The sequence below is a fragment of the Heliconius melpomene genome, chromosome 16, assembly GCF_056956725.1.
Source record: "Heliconius melpomene rosina isolate 202511_hmr_F chromosome 16, ASM5695672v1, whole genome shotgun sequence".
Lineage (NCBI taxonomy): Eukaryota > Metazoa > Arthropoda > Insecta > Lepidoptera > Nymphalidae > Heliconius > Heliconius melpomene.
Window position 1 is genome coordinate 3,856,402 of NC_140404.1, and position 16,827 is coordinate 3,873,228.

At 31.3% G+C, this 16,827-nt stretch overlaps 1 protein-coding gene across 14 annotated transcripts in view; it reads right to left on the minus strand.

Moving 5' to 3' along the window:
- Positions 1-16,827, minus strand: part of LOC146530724 (uncharacterized) — a 125,551-nt gene that overhangs the window by 7,500 nt on the left and 101,224 nt on the right. For 4 of the 14 annotated variants that reach the window (XM_085199396.1, XM_085199384.1, XM_085199385.1 and 1 more), the window contains 11 exons: positions 16,471-16,616; positions 15,610-15,676; positions 15,464-15,499; positions 14,449-14,665; positions 14,073-14,187; positions 13,734-13,766; positions 12,977-13,042; positions 11,462-11,556; positions 11,013-11,182; positions 5,346-5,405; positions 318-481 (listed from right to left, as the gene is read on the minus strand). In XM_085199396.1, coding sequence (XP_085055522.1) covers positions 318-481; positions 5,346-5,405; positions 11,013-11,182; positions 11,462-11,556; positions 12,977-13,042; positions 13,734-13,766; positions 14,073-14,187; positions 14,449-14,665; positions 15,464-15,499; positions 15,610-15,676; positions 16,471-16,616 — 1,169 coding nt within the window. Of the gene's footprint in view, positions 1-317; positions 482-5,345; positions 5,406-5,681; positions 10,031-11,012; positions 11,183-11,461; positions 11,557-12,976; positions 13,043-13,733; positions 13,767-14,072; positions 14,188-14,448; positions 14,666-15,463; positions 15,500-15,609; positions 15,677-16,470; positions 16,617-16,827 lie in introns of those variants that run through there. The other 10 variants (XM_085199391.1, XM_085199388.1, XM_085199390.1 and 7 more) reach the window with 7 other exon arrangements.

Here is a 16,827-nt window from a genome sequence, read left to right on the forward strand (position 1 = left end):
ATACTAAACAGAAGTCAGGACAGGGCGTAACGCTAGTTTAATACATTATTTCGTATTTTTGCGCAAGCGTCGGAATATTAAGCAAGATTACGAAACAGCTCAATATAAAATTGTATGAGTTAGTTAACGCACGTCTACCTACTATGGGAAAAGTTGAATTTCATTAGTTAATATAACAATTAAGAAAAGAGTCAATTAAATGTTATATTATTTCAATATTTAATCAAAAAAATGTATTTTAATTCTGCCAGTAAAGTAATATAAATAAAAGTACATATTTACCTAAAAAAAAATATTAAATTTAGCTATTTATTTACCTGTAAATATTTATTCCTTCGCTGTTCCCTATAGAGTCGTTTCATATGCTCCGCCTGCTGCCGCGCCAGTTCCCTTTCGGGAACGAGCGGTAAGGGGTCGTGTCGCACCGGACACCGGTAGTGGATGTTCACGTCGCTCTCCACGTAGCGTCGGCTTGGCGATTCTATTTCAAAATAAATTATATTAATCACATTTACTAGCTTCCCCTAAAACATATATACTTGCCGTCGTGGCGCAGCGGCACAAGGGTGTGACTGTAACGCGACGGTTGTGGGTTCGATCCCCACTCGAGGAACTGAAATATTTTTTTTTTGCTCCGGTGTCAAGCACCCCCAATGCCTCCAGAATTAGCCAGATAGTGGGGAACGGAGTGTCTTAACACTAGGTTCCTTCTGCTACCCTGCTGAGTGCGAGATACAGCGTGAAGCTGATTTAATTTAAATTTAATAACGCATTCATTAGATACAGTCATATATTAATTTAAATTCTTTTAACACAATTTGACAAGAAAACATATAAAAGTTAATGTAACACGTAATTATTAAGCACATTTAATATTAATAATTAATGTTTACAATTTTTTACAAGTTTCAAGTAAAAAAAATGATAATATTAACACCAATGATTTATATTTTATACATAGAAATGTAAGTGAAAGTGCCGGTAGTACATATCATAACAGGTTATGTTGTAAGATGGTATAATAGCTAATATTTTGGCGTTTGTTATATGATGATACGTAACACCAAACGGAAACCGGTTAGAGTTATTCAATTTATATGGTTTTTTACATCAAATTAATTATTTAATTTTATGGACCACTGGTCTATGTTTTATCTATATATTTTTTATATAGATAAAACAGAGACTAGTAAATGTTGGTTACAACACTATTAACGCACTAATAAATCAAAACCGAAGTACATTGACGGTTTATAATATAATCCATCATATGTAAGCAGACCGAAACATACAAAGAAAAAAACAGCATCACAGGTACCATCAGGTTCGTTTGTAAATAGATATCAATTTGTACTTTTCTAGTCAAATTACATTTCTTTAGGTCCGTAGATGTTAGCACAGCGGATTTACCAGTAGGCTGAGTAGGCTAGAGTCTAGGTCGGCAAATTTTTAAGGTGGCAAGTTTGAGAACCCATTTTTATGCTAACTCAATACCTTTCATAGTATCTCAAATATAAAAGATTTCTGATTTCTTAAACCTTGGAGGAAAGGAAAAATTGTAGGTATTAATAATACCGACATATAATAGAAAATCCAAATATTATTCGCATGGTGGAAAACGCGTTAAAAATGAAAGCCCTTTGTGGTCGCAAATCGCTCGTTAACTTTCACTTAATAGGCATTCGCGGCACGCGCCTTGCCTCCGTGTAAACACGCGTGTACCTCCGTGTTCTACCATCGAAACAAGCTTCTGTAAAAGGTATTATTGTACCATACATACATATACATACATGCTTAGGCGTTCATTCCGGATTCCGCGTATGATAACAGAATGAGAATTACGTTTTGATTCTTTACATAGAGCGATACATGATAAAATAGTTTTTAAATGAGTCAAAAATGATAAGCACTTTTGTGTTTTATGTTCACATATTTTTTACTATAAAAAAATAATTTATATGTCATTATATACTCATTATTTAAATGATAAGCCCCACTAGTACTGAATAATTACAATAAAAGTATAATTGTGACAATATAGCTTATAAATACTGAATTGAAAATATATTTGTTATTAAATATATTGGTAAATATTTTTAGTACCATTATTGACCGCAACGTTGAATTTTCTTTGAAATTACGCACTTAAAAACAACAGAATGGGGTGACGTATGATGAAGTTCTCAAATCAGTCATTCTACTTAAAAAATAAATAATATATAAAATATAATGAAAATGGAAAAGGCACTTATTTTTTAAACTATAAATTATATTTTACTATTTTCTAGCAGAGCTTGCGAGTCAAGCACAAAATGCTCTGAGTTCCTCACGCTGCAAGGCGATGGGTACGACACCCGCACGTTGATTGCATGGAGTACTTATTAGTTTCTTCTCCAATACATTATGTTTTTGTTCGACACTACTTACATATAATGTAGGAAAGTAAACTTATTTAAGCTTGTGCCTTAATGCTTAAGCTTATTCGATAGTTTACTGCGGGAAAGATTTCTATTTTATTAGTACGTGACTGGAAAAGCTGTAATAACTTTCCCATTAAAAAATAGAAACTTATTTAAAAAAATATATATTTTATAGTGAAATAAATTGTATGATTAATTTCTAGTAATTATTACAAGTTAATTTGTAACAGTAAGTTAAGCCTAGGTTTTATTACATTAAAAGTGATCTTAATTTTGCAACTTTATCGGTATTTCATTACGAAACGACATCTCTTGCCGTTTTGTAATCAGTCACTTAATAACGCAACTACCGGTTACTGATACTAAGTTTCATTTTTAATATTAATACACGTATTAAAAATTTACTGCAAGGAATTGCTAAGAATTTAAAAAAAATCAAATGTCCAAAAATTATAAAAATACTTGATGTATAATATAATACAAAAAAAAATATATTATAAAATATCGTTAATAGAAATGATATTATATTAAATCATACCCAAAGTTGCAATTTTCTTTATTTGTTTTAATATACCCATTTCGAAGTCACCATTCAAAGACACTGACAAAAACTATTTTACGATTTTGGAGACGGCAGATCAGCCGGTCCGTCTGTCAACGACGCGACGACTGTCGCCGGGCTACCAGATGCACTTTCATCGACGTCTCCCGCCAAAAAGAACCCGCCAAAACAAATTGACAGACACTTTTTTTTTATAAAATAAGAAACAGAACATAACACTTTTTTAGCAGAATTTATGTATTATGAATAGAAAATATTTTTTTAATAATTTATACTAGACTTTCAGTATAACTACTATTACTATTTTATACTTTTTTTTATTATTGAAAAACTTACTATATGGTAAAGGCGCATAAACGTCGGGATAAATATCGGTTCTATTCCCCCAGTTTGTAAACTCATGGATAGTATGCCGGTTATTGTTATGTGAATTCAAGCTGTTGGTCCTGAGAGTAACGTCAGGATAAAAATCTTCCTTAACCTGTTTATTTTTACTTAGGCTTAATGAAGAATATTTATCTGGTTTTATGCCCTCATTTATGGATCCTTTATTGTTTTTCATATTTTGTGATATTTTCATTTCATATTTTTCTAGATGCTGTTTAGGACTTTTTTCTGTCAAATTATCACTACTAACTGGGAAGATTAATTTTTTCTTTACATTACTGTGATTTATTTTTGTGCTAACATTTATGTCGCGATAATCAGCCTGGCTTTTTGAAGTGGTACGTTTGGGCGCAACGGGAGGTATTACTCTATTAATTTTATTTGTATTGGATACTTGTATTTCTGTGACAGTAGGGTTTGAAATGGTAGTCTCATTTTGTGTATGTTTGAGCGTCTCGATTGGTATGATATCCACATGTTCAGTATTTTCTGTTATTATATTTTTTTCGTCAATATTCTTAACTAAATTTACTTCAATGAAATTTAGACTTTCATCATCATTTTCATTTGTCAACATTAAAATGTCAGTAGTATCTTTTATATTGTAGTTTTCTAATAATTTATTAAATTTATCGTCGTCAGTTAATGTAGCTGGGTCATTTGTTATGTTCAAAGATTGATCACTGTTTAATGATAGTTGTAGTTTGTTATTTATATTTTGTTCAGAGATATTACTGTTTAAACTATCTGGGTCACTTTTAGATATAGACTTGTTAGGACTTGTTTCTTTAGAAAAAAATGCACTGTCATTTCGATTTTCTTCTATATCTTCACTTTCGTCGTAAAAAATATTTTTCTTTACATACGTCTTTAACGCCCTTAGGGATTTCGACATACTTCCTGATATAGGAATATTAGAGTAATGCAAGTCTTCATCGTTTAAAAATATTTCTGAATTTCTACTACTCCAGCCACTTTCACTTAAAATTGTTTCACTTGAATGATATTTTTTCATTTTGTATAAAAAAAACTAATAAAACCTCTTAGTAAATGTTCGACTTTTGTTCATGGCACTTTGCACAAAACTAAACTAACGATAAGATAGTTTATCAGCCTGTACGATGATAAACTTGTTGATTAATTGAGCCGTATCGATTTCACGCAATAATACTTTCGCACTTATATATACTGAAGTAACAAATAACACATAACAAAGAAGGCAGCGTTTCGAAGCAAGGAGAGTAAGATACTATTTACAATGAAATAAAAACTGTTCGAACTGGTTTTGGCTCAATCAAATTAAGTGACGTAAATATCTGGCCGACCTTTAAAATTGCAAATAGTGTACGACACGACGGACCAACTTCAAGATCAATTATGTTTTACCAAAAATATATCATTTAAATAGTTTTCAATAAGAAATTATATTCCAGTCACTTTCAATTGTTTACTTTATACAACCTGATGTTACGCAACGTTAAAAAACAATTATAGAATAATTACACTAGATTATAGTACATAACAATTATATTAATATAGTTATTGTTATATACTTCGTAGTGGCGCAGAGACACAGTTTTCGGTGTAAACACGACGGTTGTAAGTTCAATTTCCACTCAGGCCAATTAATTATTTCATTTCCGCGCTCAAGTGAGAAAACGAAGTGCGGCGAATAGTTTCGTTAATCATCAAGTAATATCTCGAAAATTAAACGGATACTGAGAAATGAAATATCTTAAAACAAGGTTCCCTCTGCCTACCCTGCTATATCGGGCATTCAGCGTTAAGCTTAAAAACATACATATTATTTTAGATATCTTACTTTCAGTCTTAGAAAACAATTAATTAAATAAATTTGCTACGTTTAATTGTTCGTACAAATACATACATATTTATAACGTTCAATCATTTTAGCGTATTTACACAATATAAACACATAATTTGAGTTGAATTCTTATTTCCACACAGCTACTTGCCTGAATCGGAAAAACTGCCGTGTGAGGTTCGACGCGGAGGCTCTGGAGCTGAGTCGGACTCTATCAGGATATAATAAAACATAAAAATCAAGAACGAATAACTAAATAAGTCTAATGGCTTTGAAACAGATAAATTGATATTCGTATACACCTTTTCATGATTATTTTAATAAAATTATTAATTTATATGTAATTCAATTTAATATTTACATTATGTGTAATGAATTGAATCGGTGTACTTTTTACGAAAATCAATGAATCTTAAATATTTTTTTTTCGAGTAACTCCAAGAATAAACGTATAATAAATCTGGCATAATAGAATAAAAATATTAACCTTGAAAGGTAACTGTGTGTCGCGATGACGTGACATAGGGCGCTAGTCGGTGAGGCCACGACGCCAGCGGAGGCCGGGGTGGCGTGCGAGGAGGTTCATATCGGCTGGCCGGCCTATGGGCCGACGGATCGAATGTTTGTTTTGCTAAGGATTCGTTTTTGAGTATGGAGTTTAACTTTACTGTATCTTGATTACTTTGTGTTTTATTTTTCTTGACGGGACTGATGCGACCTCTAACCGAGCTGGTAAAATCTGCTATTGGTTTATCATTATCTTCAGGTTTTGGATATCGATGAGCGACCCACGGTCCCTTCAAATATGATGCAATATTTTGAAGTTCACTGACATCAGGGGCTGACGTGTATATTTGGCCTAGAAGTGACATAGCTTCGAAACGGCGACGAATGCGTTCTACTTCTCCAGGTCGACATTCTAAAGCCTCTTCCGCGGATCGAGATCGTGTTGGATTGCGTTTGTGAAGTGCAGCTAGCTTTGATATGACATCAATATGCGGCATATATCGATTATTAGGACGGAGTGGCATGCGAGCCACTGGTAATAAAGCTTTACATTTTTCTTTTCGTGAGGCCCTTTCAGTAGAGGGCCAGTCTTTTCTAATATCGTTTCGTATTATTTCTGGATCACTACGAAAACGTCGGAGTACTGCGCCCGCTGCAGAGGGTGAATCGAAGCGCCGTGCAAGGCGGCGAACTTCCCCCTCGCGTGCCAGTTTAAGGTAAGCCCGCCAGTAACGGTCCGGATCGGGGGACGGGCTCCGACTACGCCAGATCGTCTCGTCACTGGAAAACCTTAGCGTGTCAGGTGTTCTCCGATCGTTTACGTACACTTCCGATATTGGCGAAGGTGATCTGGAGTATAGGTCGGACTTGTAGGGTAACGATAAAAATTTATTCTTTTCAGTTTCACCAAATAATTCTTTAATATTTGCACACGACTGCGACTGAAATATTTTATTTTTTTCTATTTTGCATTCATTTAAAGTAGAAACTTTATTTATTTCTTTTGTTGTACATTTTTCGTCTGACTTATCCTTAACATGATAAAAAATATTTGGTTGTTTTTTTTCTTCTTTTACAGATTCAAAATATTCAACTTTTTTTTGTACTTCTTTTTTGGGACCTATATAAATTACAGTTTTTCCGGATATATCAGAACTTCCAGTTTCTGTTTCACTAGCAGATTGATTTGGTGTAAGATTTTTTTGAGGTGGATAAACGATATGTCGACTCTTCTCATCCTGTAATTGTTTATCTGCCTCAACTATCTTCATATTAGTATTATTATCTTCATACTTTGCATTATTTATTTGATACTCCGAGGTATTTTGATTTTTTACTTCAGGTGGGGCATCAAATTTATTTATTCTATTTAAAATCTCTTTGCTAAGAGATTGAGATATCTTCTTTTTTTCATTTTCACTTAGAGACATTTGTAGCTTATTGACATTGTTTTTTAGTTCTTTTTCTGAACCTAAAGGTATATTTATAGCTGCTATCGATTCAGACTTATTTAAATCTGATTCACGTATCATTGATCTGGGTGTAATTAGCGAGCTACATCTTACATGAAGTGTAGGATTAATATCATTTTTAGAATTCTTTACTTCGATTGTATATTTTTCTTGTTCTTTAGCTAATTTATATTCAGATTCCTTGCTATATATTGCATTAAGTTGATTTTTTAATGCATTTACCTGATCCATTGACAAACTGCTCCATAAACGATTACCAATCCCAATTTTTTTTCTTAATTCAGATAAAGAATCTTGTTGCACTAATGTTTTAACTGTAGGCCTGTGAGTACCTTTAGGAATATTTTTATCTATCTCATTTTTCTTATTTATATTAGTAGCTGTTTCTGCAACACTCATTCCTCTCCACAAAGGCTTGTAAATATCTTTACATGGATGTTGATCGATTTCACTTATATCATGCGAGTTTTTTTGCTGCCATTCTTCTTTTAAGTCCTCTACTGACTTTTCTTTTGTTCTTAAGCCTCTTTCCCTGTTGAAATTCCATCTAATATCGTTGACGTCTTTGGGATAAAAAAGGATATCATCTTCATCTTGAGCTCGTTTAAGTTTTGTATATAAATTATTAAGTTCTTCTTCTGCCCTTTCTATTGTACGGATTTTCTTCCAACGATCGAAATCAATAATTTCTTCATCTTTTTTTCTACAACATAGATTTCTACTTGATGTTGCTTTTTCTAATTCAGCAACTCGCTCTAAATATGCGTAATATCGATTAAGCTCTCGAAATCTTTCCGATCTACCTTTCACATTTTGAATATCACGAATATATTCATCATATTCGGGGTCGCTTATGTTTGAATCACTTTTAGTTCTAGTAGGAATATTTCTTTGGGGTAAATGATGTTCAACATCATCTGCACTACGTGTTCTTGGTCCTTTCTTTATAGTTTCCAATTTTGAATGCGTTCTTGCATTATGGATGCGTCGATACGATGGTGATCTAATTGATAACGGAGATAAACTTCTACTGATTGATCTTTTTTCAATTACTTTAGGTGAAACAGGACGTGAAGTTTGAGAAAAGTATAGAATATCAAGATTTTTTTCAGTAGTATTAGATAAAGTTTCAAATATTATTTTTGGTGGTGAAGTATACTTTGCTTCTTTCGCTCGATCAAATTTATACATTAATTTTGGTGATATACTTTTAGATTGCAAAACGGACAATTTATTTAGATCTTCTGGGCTTCTTTCTAAAGTGTGTTCCCGTTTCTTATGAAATATTACTGTAGGAGACACAGGTCGTGATGTTTGAGAAAAATACAATCTGTTACATGGAGGTTCACTTTTACTTCTTGACGTTGCCAATGAAGATATTGACCCGAATTCACTATCACCCTTAAGCAAACTATCAAAGCGTCGAATTTTACCATCCATCTTTCCTGGCCATGAAATAGATCTTGAGCTTTGTATATATATGGGACTTAGTTGTCTGTCCCACATTTTAAAACGTGACAGTGAGACAGGCTTACGGTGAATTAAATATGTATTTATAGAAGCAGTACTATTTAAATTACTTTCTGGGAAAGTTTGAAAGAATTTAGCTTTCTGTTGAACAGTATTCAATGAATTTTTATCTATTATCTCATCAATCATTTTTGTGCAAGGTTTTTTTAAAAATAGATTTTGAAAAAAAGAGTCCGACATAATAGCACTTCGAGCTTTTTTTATTTCCTTATCATATTTTTCTAAATATTCATCTGAACCAAAGTTAGATAATTCGTCTATAACTTCTCCAAATTGCTGTCTACTTTCTACTCCTTGAAGTGATTTTTTATGTTGGTTTTTATCAGAGCTTTTTTTACACTGTAATTTCATAGTGCTATTTTTGTGTAAATTTTTTGTTCTTTTACTATTTTGCTCACTTTTAAATTCCATAGGAGGCTTTATCAAAATATTATCTGAAGATTTTTTTGTCTTTAAGTTTGCTATGGTTGCTGTTTTTATTTGATTTTGGTTTTTCGTTTTTGATGGTAAATGAAGAGAGGATTTTGATATGTTCGATATTGAATGTAAAGATTTTGCTGGTTTATTTGCTAATTTCATTAAACATGGAGTAGACTTAGCTGTCTGGCTACATAATTTCATTTTTTTCATTTTATCTGATGTACGCATCATATCCCTACTTTTATGCAATATATTACTTGATTTTGTATTCGGTGTAATCGGTTCCTTTGTAGTAATACTTTTAGAAAGTACATTGGTACTTTTCAAAACACTTTTAGGTTTTATTTTAGAAGGATCAATACGTTCATTTCGTTTTTGAGAACTCCAGAGTCTATCTAAGGGAGTCACTTTATCTAATATACTTGTTATAGGTGTTTTTCTGCCTGCGCCACCAGGGATCAAAGTAGATGAAGAGGAGGTTTCATTCCAATTTCGTTCTGAATGAGGATAATTTATAGGTAACATTGTTCTTCTAGGTGAACTAAAACTACTAGTTCCACAGGTTTTAGGAGTATTTATAGTGGTTTGTTTTGTATTCTTTGTCAAAATACCAGTATTTTTGTTCCTGTTTAAAGGTGGAGGTGCAGAGGTAGAGACTGCTCGAGTAGTATTCATGGTTGATTTTTTTTTTATTATAATATGAGTGTTTTGACGTTTTAATTTGTGACTTATTTTGTCTTTTAGAAATTCCACATTAGATTTCTCAAAAGTTTGCCTTTGCGGAGAGACCGATGCATATCTTTTAGATGCAACTAATTGAAGTGTGCGACTGTTTTTAGATGATATTCTTCTCGGCGGTATTGGTGGATGTTCATTCATTATATTCATTGATTTATTCATACTAGTGACAGGATAACAAATCACTTCATGGAGTTGAGGTGTTTTTTTATGTACTCGTATCTTTGTCAAGGTAGACGATATAGGTATATATTCAATTTCTGATTCATCTGTGGAATTTCAATCTTTGCTGAATGACTCATCTTCTCAATTTTCGTTAGACGTGAATAAAACGTGTTGTTTGTGCTCCTGTTATAAAGGAAACTGTGTAAAGCATTTTACACTAACACTAATCGTGGTAACAAACGTGCCAGATTTAAATACGTGGACAATACCTAAGTGTATGTTTAATTTTGGAGTCTATCTTAAATCATGCATAACTATTTTACCTTTTAATGCAGTCATCGACGCACCAGCACCATTGTTATTGCTTTTTATTTAGAGCCATGCAAAATAAATAAAACTTACCTGCAGTGATTGAGGATAATAACTAATGTGATGGCGGTTAGAGAGCATCCCACATTGTCATTATACTATGGCCTTGTTTAACAATAGCTCCAATAGTAAATAATACGAGTTATACATAGGCTTTTATAGTGACCTTGACTTAGATTTCATATAATACTATGCAGATCGGTTTGAAATCTCTATAATAATAGAAATTTCTACAAGGAAAGGCAAATAGCTTTCGCTTTGTTAAATTGTATTAGTATTAATTTAATATTCTCATTTTAGCTAATAGTACGCCCGCAACCAATAATCATGCCTTAATAGTACGTAAGTTCCTCAATTCATTAATAAGTGTAATATAATATAAAAAATAAAATGTAACTAATCTTTATTCAAAAAAACTAATCATATAAGTTAATTAGAGCTATGAACGATAAAATTATTATTTAAGATAAAAAATATGTATAAAAACATTAACTTTATGAAAATATATCTTTGTTTATCCGTTATTTCATTTAAATATTAAAATTCTAAATAAAATAGATTTTTAATGTCAATTTAAAATAAATATTTGCAGCGTTTTGACATCGATTTTCACTTACCCGTTCTAGGTGGCGCTGGTGACCTGAACCCGCGTATTGGAGGTTCCCCTCCAGCTTGGAGGTCGCGGTAAGCTGCTCGCCGCTCAGCCGGTGAGAGTGGTGCTTCTGTGTCTTCCCGTCGCCGGAATATTAACGTCGAGTCGGATTCGTAGCCTGATTCTTTTAACGCTCTGTTGGATTAATCATTACTATTAATAATACAATAAAAGTAACAGCCTACTTCATAATTAAAAAAAATAAATATATTGATAGTGGAGTTTCTATTAAATACAACGCCGTAAACGTGATGATTGTGGGCTCAGTTCTCCCATCAACGGGGTCGGGAACTTAAAACCATCCAAAGCTTTTGAGTTTTACCATTTTATACGCAATGTCTTGAATCTAAGAATATATTCTGGAAACTCGTTCTCTGTGCTCATATATGGGTTGAAATGAAAAGCTGATAATACCTTGCCATATTAGATTTGGATAGAATTGCTGATGTAAGGTCTTTCTTTTCCTTCGGTGAAGCTTGAGATTGTGATTGTGTACCCGATTCATTTTGCTGCAAAAGAAATTAAATGCAAATTAAATGCAAATTAAATTATATATGTATATTAAATTAAAATATTCTTTTGTCATTCTAAAAATGCGTACAAAAAGAAAGAAATACAAGTCGAAACTTATAATTTTATAATAAGTAAACACAGTAAATGCAACGTTTTACATTTCATTCGAGCGCATAACATCTATTCATGCTTTCGTAGTGTTAAAAGAAAATTTACTTTAGATAAACAAATTGAGGCCCTGTTTACCACTTTCTAATAAATTTCTGTTGATTCATATTGGAGATATTTGTGACGGCCTTAATTTCTGCTTCCTATAAAAATATGGTACAGAATACATTTAAAATACATTTAAAACGACAAAAACTTATTAGGCGACAGATAAACACTGCGTACAGATTCATATAAAAATGTATCTTTATAACAGATAAAACAAGACAACTAAATAAATTCATCACCACTCAGCATAGCGTAAAATTACCTACTTTCGTGCCACTTTTTGCTTTTAAAGAAACTGACATTAGAAATTAAATGTTAGGTAACAGAACGTTACTAGGCATATTTAAGACCAGATGTTACTGATGATTTGGCTTTGAAGTACTGTTACTTCTTTATACATTCTTATAAATTCAACGAGAAAATCGTAATAAAAACGTTATATATAAAAACTAAATTTGTTCAATAAAAAAAAAGAACAGAATAGCTTTCATAGTATTTTCGTAACTAATATCATTATTATAAGCAGCCCAATTGTGCAATACATAGCAAGTTATACAAGTTTCTTGCATGGAGCAAAATATAACTACATCGAACTTAAAAGATAAATAATTTTGAAATGAAATAACAACGACAAATAAGGGACGTTTTTCGAGAAAATAAAATAAAATTTATATACATATTATGACATAAACATGATGTTTTATATTAAATGCCTTATTTGAAAATATTTAGAATTAATATATAAGCTTTTCATATTATATAATCAAACACCAAAACGTGCAAAGCTTTAAATTTTGATCAATGTAACAGGTACCATATGAGTCGATTATTAATCAATATTTGTTGTCTTTATTTAAGCTACATTATATTAAAAACATATAATATGGAATGAATTGGATGAATATTATGAGAAAATTCTTTTATATTCTTTTCAGCTTTATGCTGTACCCCGCATACAGCAGGGTAGGGGAAGAGAACGCATCGCTCTGGCACCGCGCTTTTGCTTTAGTACCAGAGTGAAGAATCACAAACATATTAATAAATAATAATTAATTCTCTCGAGTGGGAATCGAACCCACCACCAATAACTAATATTTATTTTTAAATATAATTATACGATGCTTTGTGATATTTATATGGTAACTATAACAATGAACACATGGAAGGCACCACAACATGCAGACATGTTAGGAACCTTACACTCTTCTGTATAGCGCGAGCGAGCAATGTGGAGTAAGGAGGCAGGGGGGAGTTCTCATCTAGCCACTGTTAGTGTCCGCCCAAGCAGCGATGTGAACATAGCATTGTATGTGTCAGTGATAAAACCAGTGATAGAATGCTAATATTTGTAGAAAAATGGCTTATTTGATGTTAGAGTATCGGGAAATAAAATTGTATTTTTCGTCAAAATAATAACGAATTTCAATTACCTATCCAATAAATTGTTTTTTTTGTCCTCATTCTATAAAAGGAAATTTTAATCAGCTTATTTAACAAAATAAAGGGAGCCATTCTTCTATAAATAAAATATTAGCATTTAACAATAGAACGAATATAAGTGTTAAAAACTTTCAAAGTACCAATTTGTTGTTTTTTTTATTTAATCTAGCCATTGTGTATTTTATTTAATAGAAATCTCTTATAGTAAAACTAGTGACTTTATTGTAATGCAAACAATATTTATCAACTTTGGACTAATATCTAAAAACTTTATTTAATATAGAATATTACAAGATCTATATCTCAACAATTTCTTAGTTTTTTGTTATATTACAAACAGACAAACATGTAAATATGCATGTAAGATTAGCTGAGCCGCTTAATCAGATGTTAATATATCCATTAATCCTTAACTAACTGAAAAGATAAAGCCAAATTTAGGGTACAAAACACATTAGAATACAAATTAAATAATTATATCACAGGTACACAGATAAAAAATTTAAAAAGTTCGTACCCCATCAAAAATGTCCATGACCTCGTCCCACCACTAGAAAAAAAACAAATTAATTTTGTTTTTGTTGAGAATTTATAATTTTCATACAGGCTGTTAGTTTTTAAATAAGAACTAATGGTTATATGGATTAATGAAGAATGAATTTTAACCAATCACGTGAAATGAATTGTATAAAACAGCAGTAGATAGCGAATTTAAAAAATCTTATTATATTTTTTTGTTTTGTATTTACTAAATGCTGCTATTTTTCTGACACCTGAGTCCCCCGAATATAATAAATATAAGAAATAAATATTTCTGCGACGTTGTAAAATAATATAGATATGTCCCTATATATACCTGTTTCGCTTCTTTGTCAATTACGGAAGATTTTCCTGGCACATAGTTTTCTATCCTGCCTGGTTGGTTTTTATATACTTCTTGACGTGCTCTCGCTGACGCTAATGTACTGTACCTTTACAGATAAAAATAATTTACGTAAGTTAACGATTTTCCTTAGAAACAGTGTGTTACGTCGAAAAGATTAATATGATGTAACATTCGAATGCGTACTTCCTGAGATCAGCATGATAAACTAAACAAACACTTTTGCTTAAAATCATTCAATCATTAGTTTTTTTCTACTAAAAAAGCTCTCAGGCCCACAATTACATCTAAAAAATATTCTTAAAATATATAAATAAGAAGAAATACACAAACACTAAAAATATCTCACTTATTATTTGGCAAGTACGGCGACCCATCGTCGTATCGTCTCTCCTCCTGTACAGATGCAGTGCGTCGCCTCGGACCGGATGTGACGTCACTGTCGTAGGCGTCGCTCCACGTGCTCGTAGTCAACCGTAGGCCGCCTTCAGGTTCACTGAGGTACCCCGATCGTGGATCGAAGTAGGCATATTGTGATCTGTTACTGCTAGGCCGTTGAGGCTCACCTAGAATATGTTTTGTATAAGTAGAATGTGAAAATAAAAATAAAAAGTAAAAATAATATAAAAAAGTATATAATATAGTGAAATCATTTTGTCATATTTAAGAATTTTGTATGTAAAATGACAAAATAAATAAGAACTTTATTATGGCAAATATTAATTCTATTTTTTGTAATGTGTATGCATATAAAATTTTGTGGTTACAATTTATTTTCTTTTCAGATAGTGAAAATCAGTCATAGTATATAAAATTTATAATGTCTTTCTGTCCTTAGGTTATAGACTACTATTAAGTAGGAGTAGAAACAAATGATTATGGGAATGATTATTATTTTTATTAGACGCTTACAGTTACTATTGTAACATAAGCTTAATTTGATGAGTTTAGTTAGTAAATTCATTTTAAATTTGTACTTTTTGGCAAATTTATATATTAATTTCTAGGTTATTTGTTTCTGAAAATGCAGGTTGGCTTATGAATTTAAAGTACATGAGAGACACTCGATCAGGTTCTAGACAGTAGATAAACAAAGTGAAATTTGGTAATTATATTGTTTGATAAGCTACATTTTTTACATATTTGTCATATTGTATACATTACTAAGTTTTTACATTATGTTACAAATATTTATTTCTAATATAATGTAAAAACTTATGCAACAGCTAAACTAAAAATAAATAAATAATTTGCGTAGTAACTTATCTAACAATATTCGTTATATACGTTAATTCGAAAAGCAAATGTTATATGGTGACAGCCACCGATGCATGGTTTTAATTTTGTTAATATAAAATAATCACCTCGACGGTTTTTGTATCGAATCGTCACATAATCCTCTGAAAAAAATGTTAAATAATTGTGTAAATTTTAAAAATAAAAAAATAAATATATATGAGTAAATCATAAAAAATAAATAAAACAATTATAAACTATTCCGTTATCATACCATCGAATTTGTTTTTGTGTATAGTGTCGTACATCTTTTTGTACCATCTTGAAGGGTCTTTCACTTCCTGAAAGTAACATTAGAAAAAATTATAAGGTATTTCGGAATAGGTAAGCTTTTCACTATTACTTATTTAATAAAATTTTTGTGTCTTTTATATTTTTTTTGAGTGACTGACTATTAAGCCAAAAGCAATATCAATTTTATCCTATACTAGATATAAATTGAATATCAATTTAACTATTTATTTCAAATAATTTATATGCATATTATAACAATTGAATAATTTAGTTGTGATAGTACAATTTTTGACAAGTTTCGTAGCTGGAGAGCTCTCAATTGTTTAAATTACCTATATTATTATATTAAATGCGTACAAAAAAGTTTTCTAAAATGGCAGATATTTAGATGTATACGAAACAGAATTTGTAAGTATCTTATTTACATGGAAAGAAATTTAAATAAAATACATACAAAGTACGTATGGTAAGTCATGTGGTTTTTATATATCGTCGGCTTGGAGTGTAAAACTGCTAACTGCCTAATTAGCAAAATCTCGGGAGAGATAAAAAACTACGAGTAGATATACAAGTATATTATGTCATTTCAGGAGGTTTTACAATTTTGAAATTAAATGTAACTATAAAAAATAAATAAAGGTCGATTTTGTATTTTTTTATAACTTGGAATGTATAAAAATGTACGAAACAAAAAATGGATTTAGCAGGTTTACACTCTAAGCGATTTATATTGAGACAAATGAAATAGTTTTCATAATAAACAATCGTTGTAGCATTTTCATAACATTTTAAAAAATACATATCCTATTTTTATGGAAAATCGGAATTCGTCAATACTTACAGATCTTAGTGCAACAGGCATGCCGTCCTTCGTAATTGGTCCGATTCCTTCAATTTTCTTCTTGGCGTCAGTCATCTTCTGACTCCTCTCGTAGTCGCTTCTGTCACCTTCACCTTCGCTAGCGTATTCCTTTCGTAATGCATGCACTGAAAATGTAATGTAATTTTCTGTTAGTCAATAGCTCGTTTGGCCATGTTGCTCTGTGTGAAAATGAACGTATGTCTAATTAAAAAAAAAATACAAATAATTAGTATATAGATATAAAAAAGACAGTCATAGCGCAAGGGCACGACCATGCGACTGCAAAAGTGACAGGTTATAGGTTCGATTCCCATTCGAGGAAATGAAACATTTAAT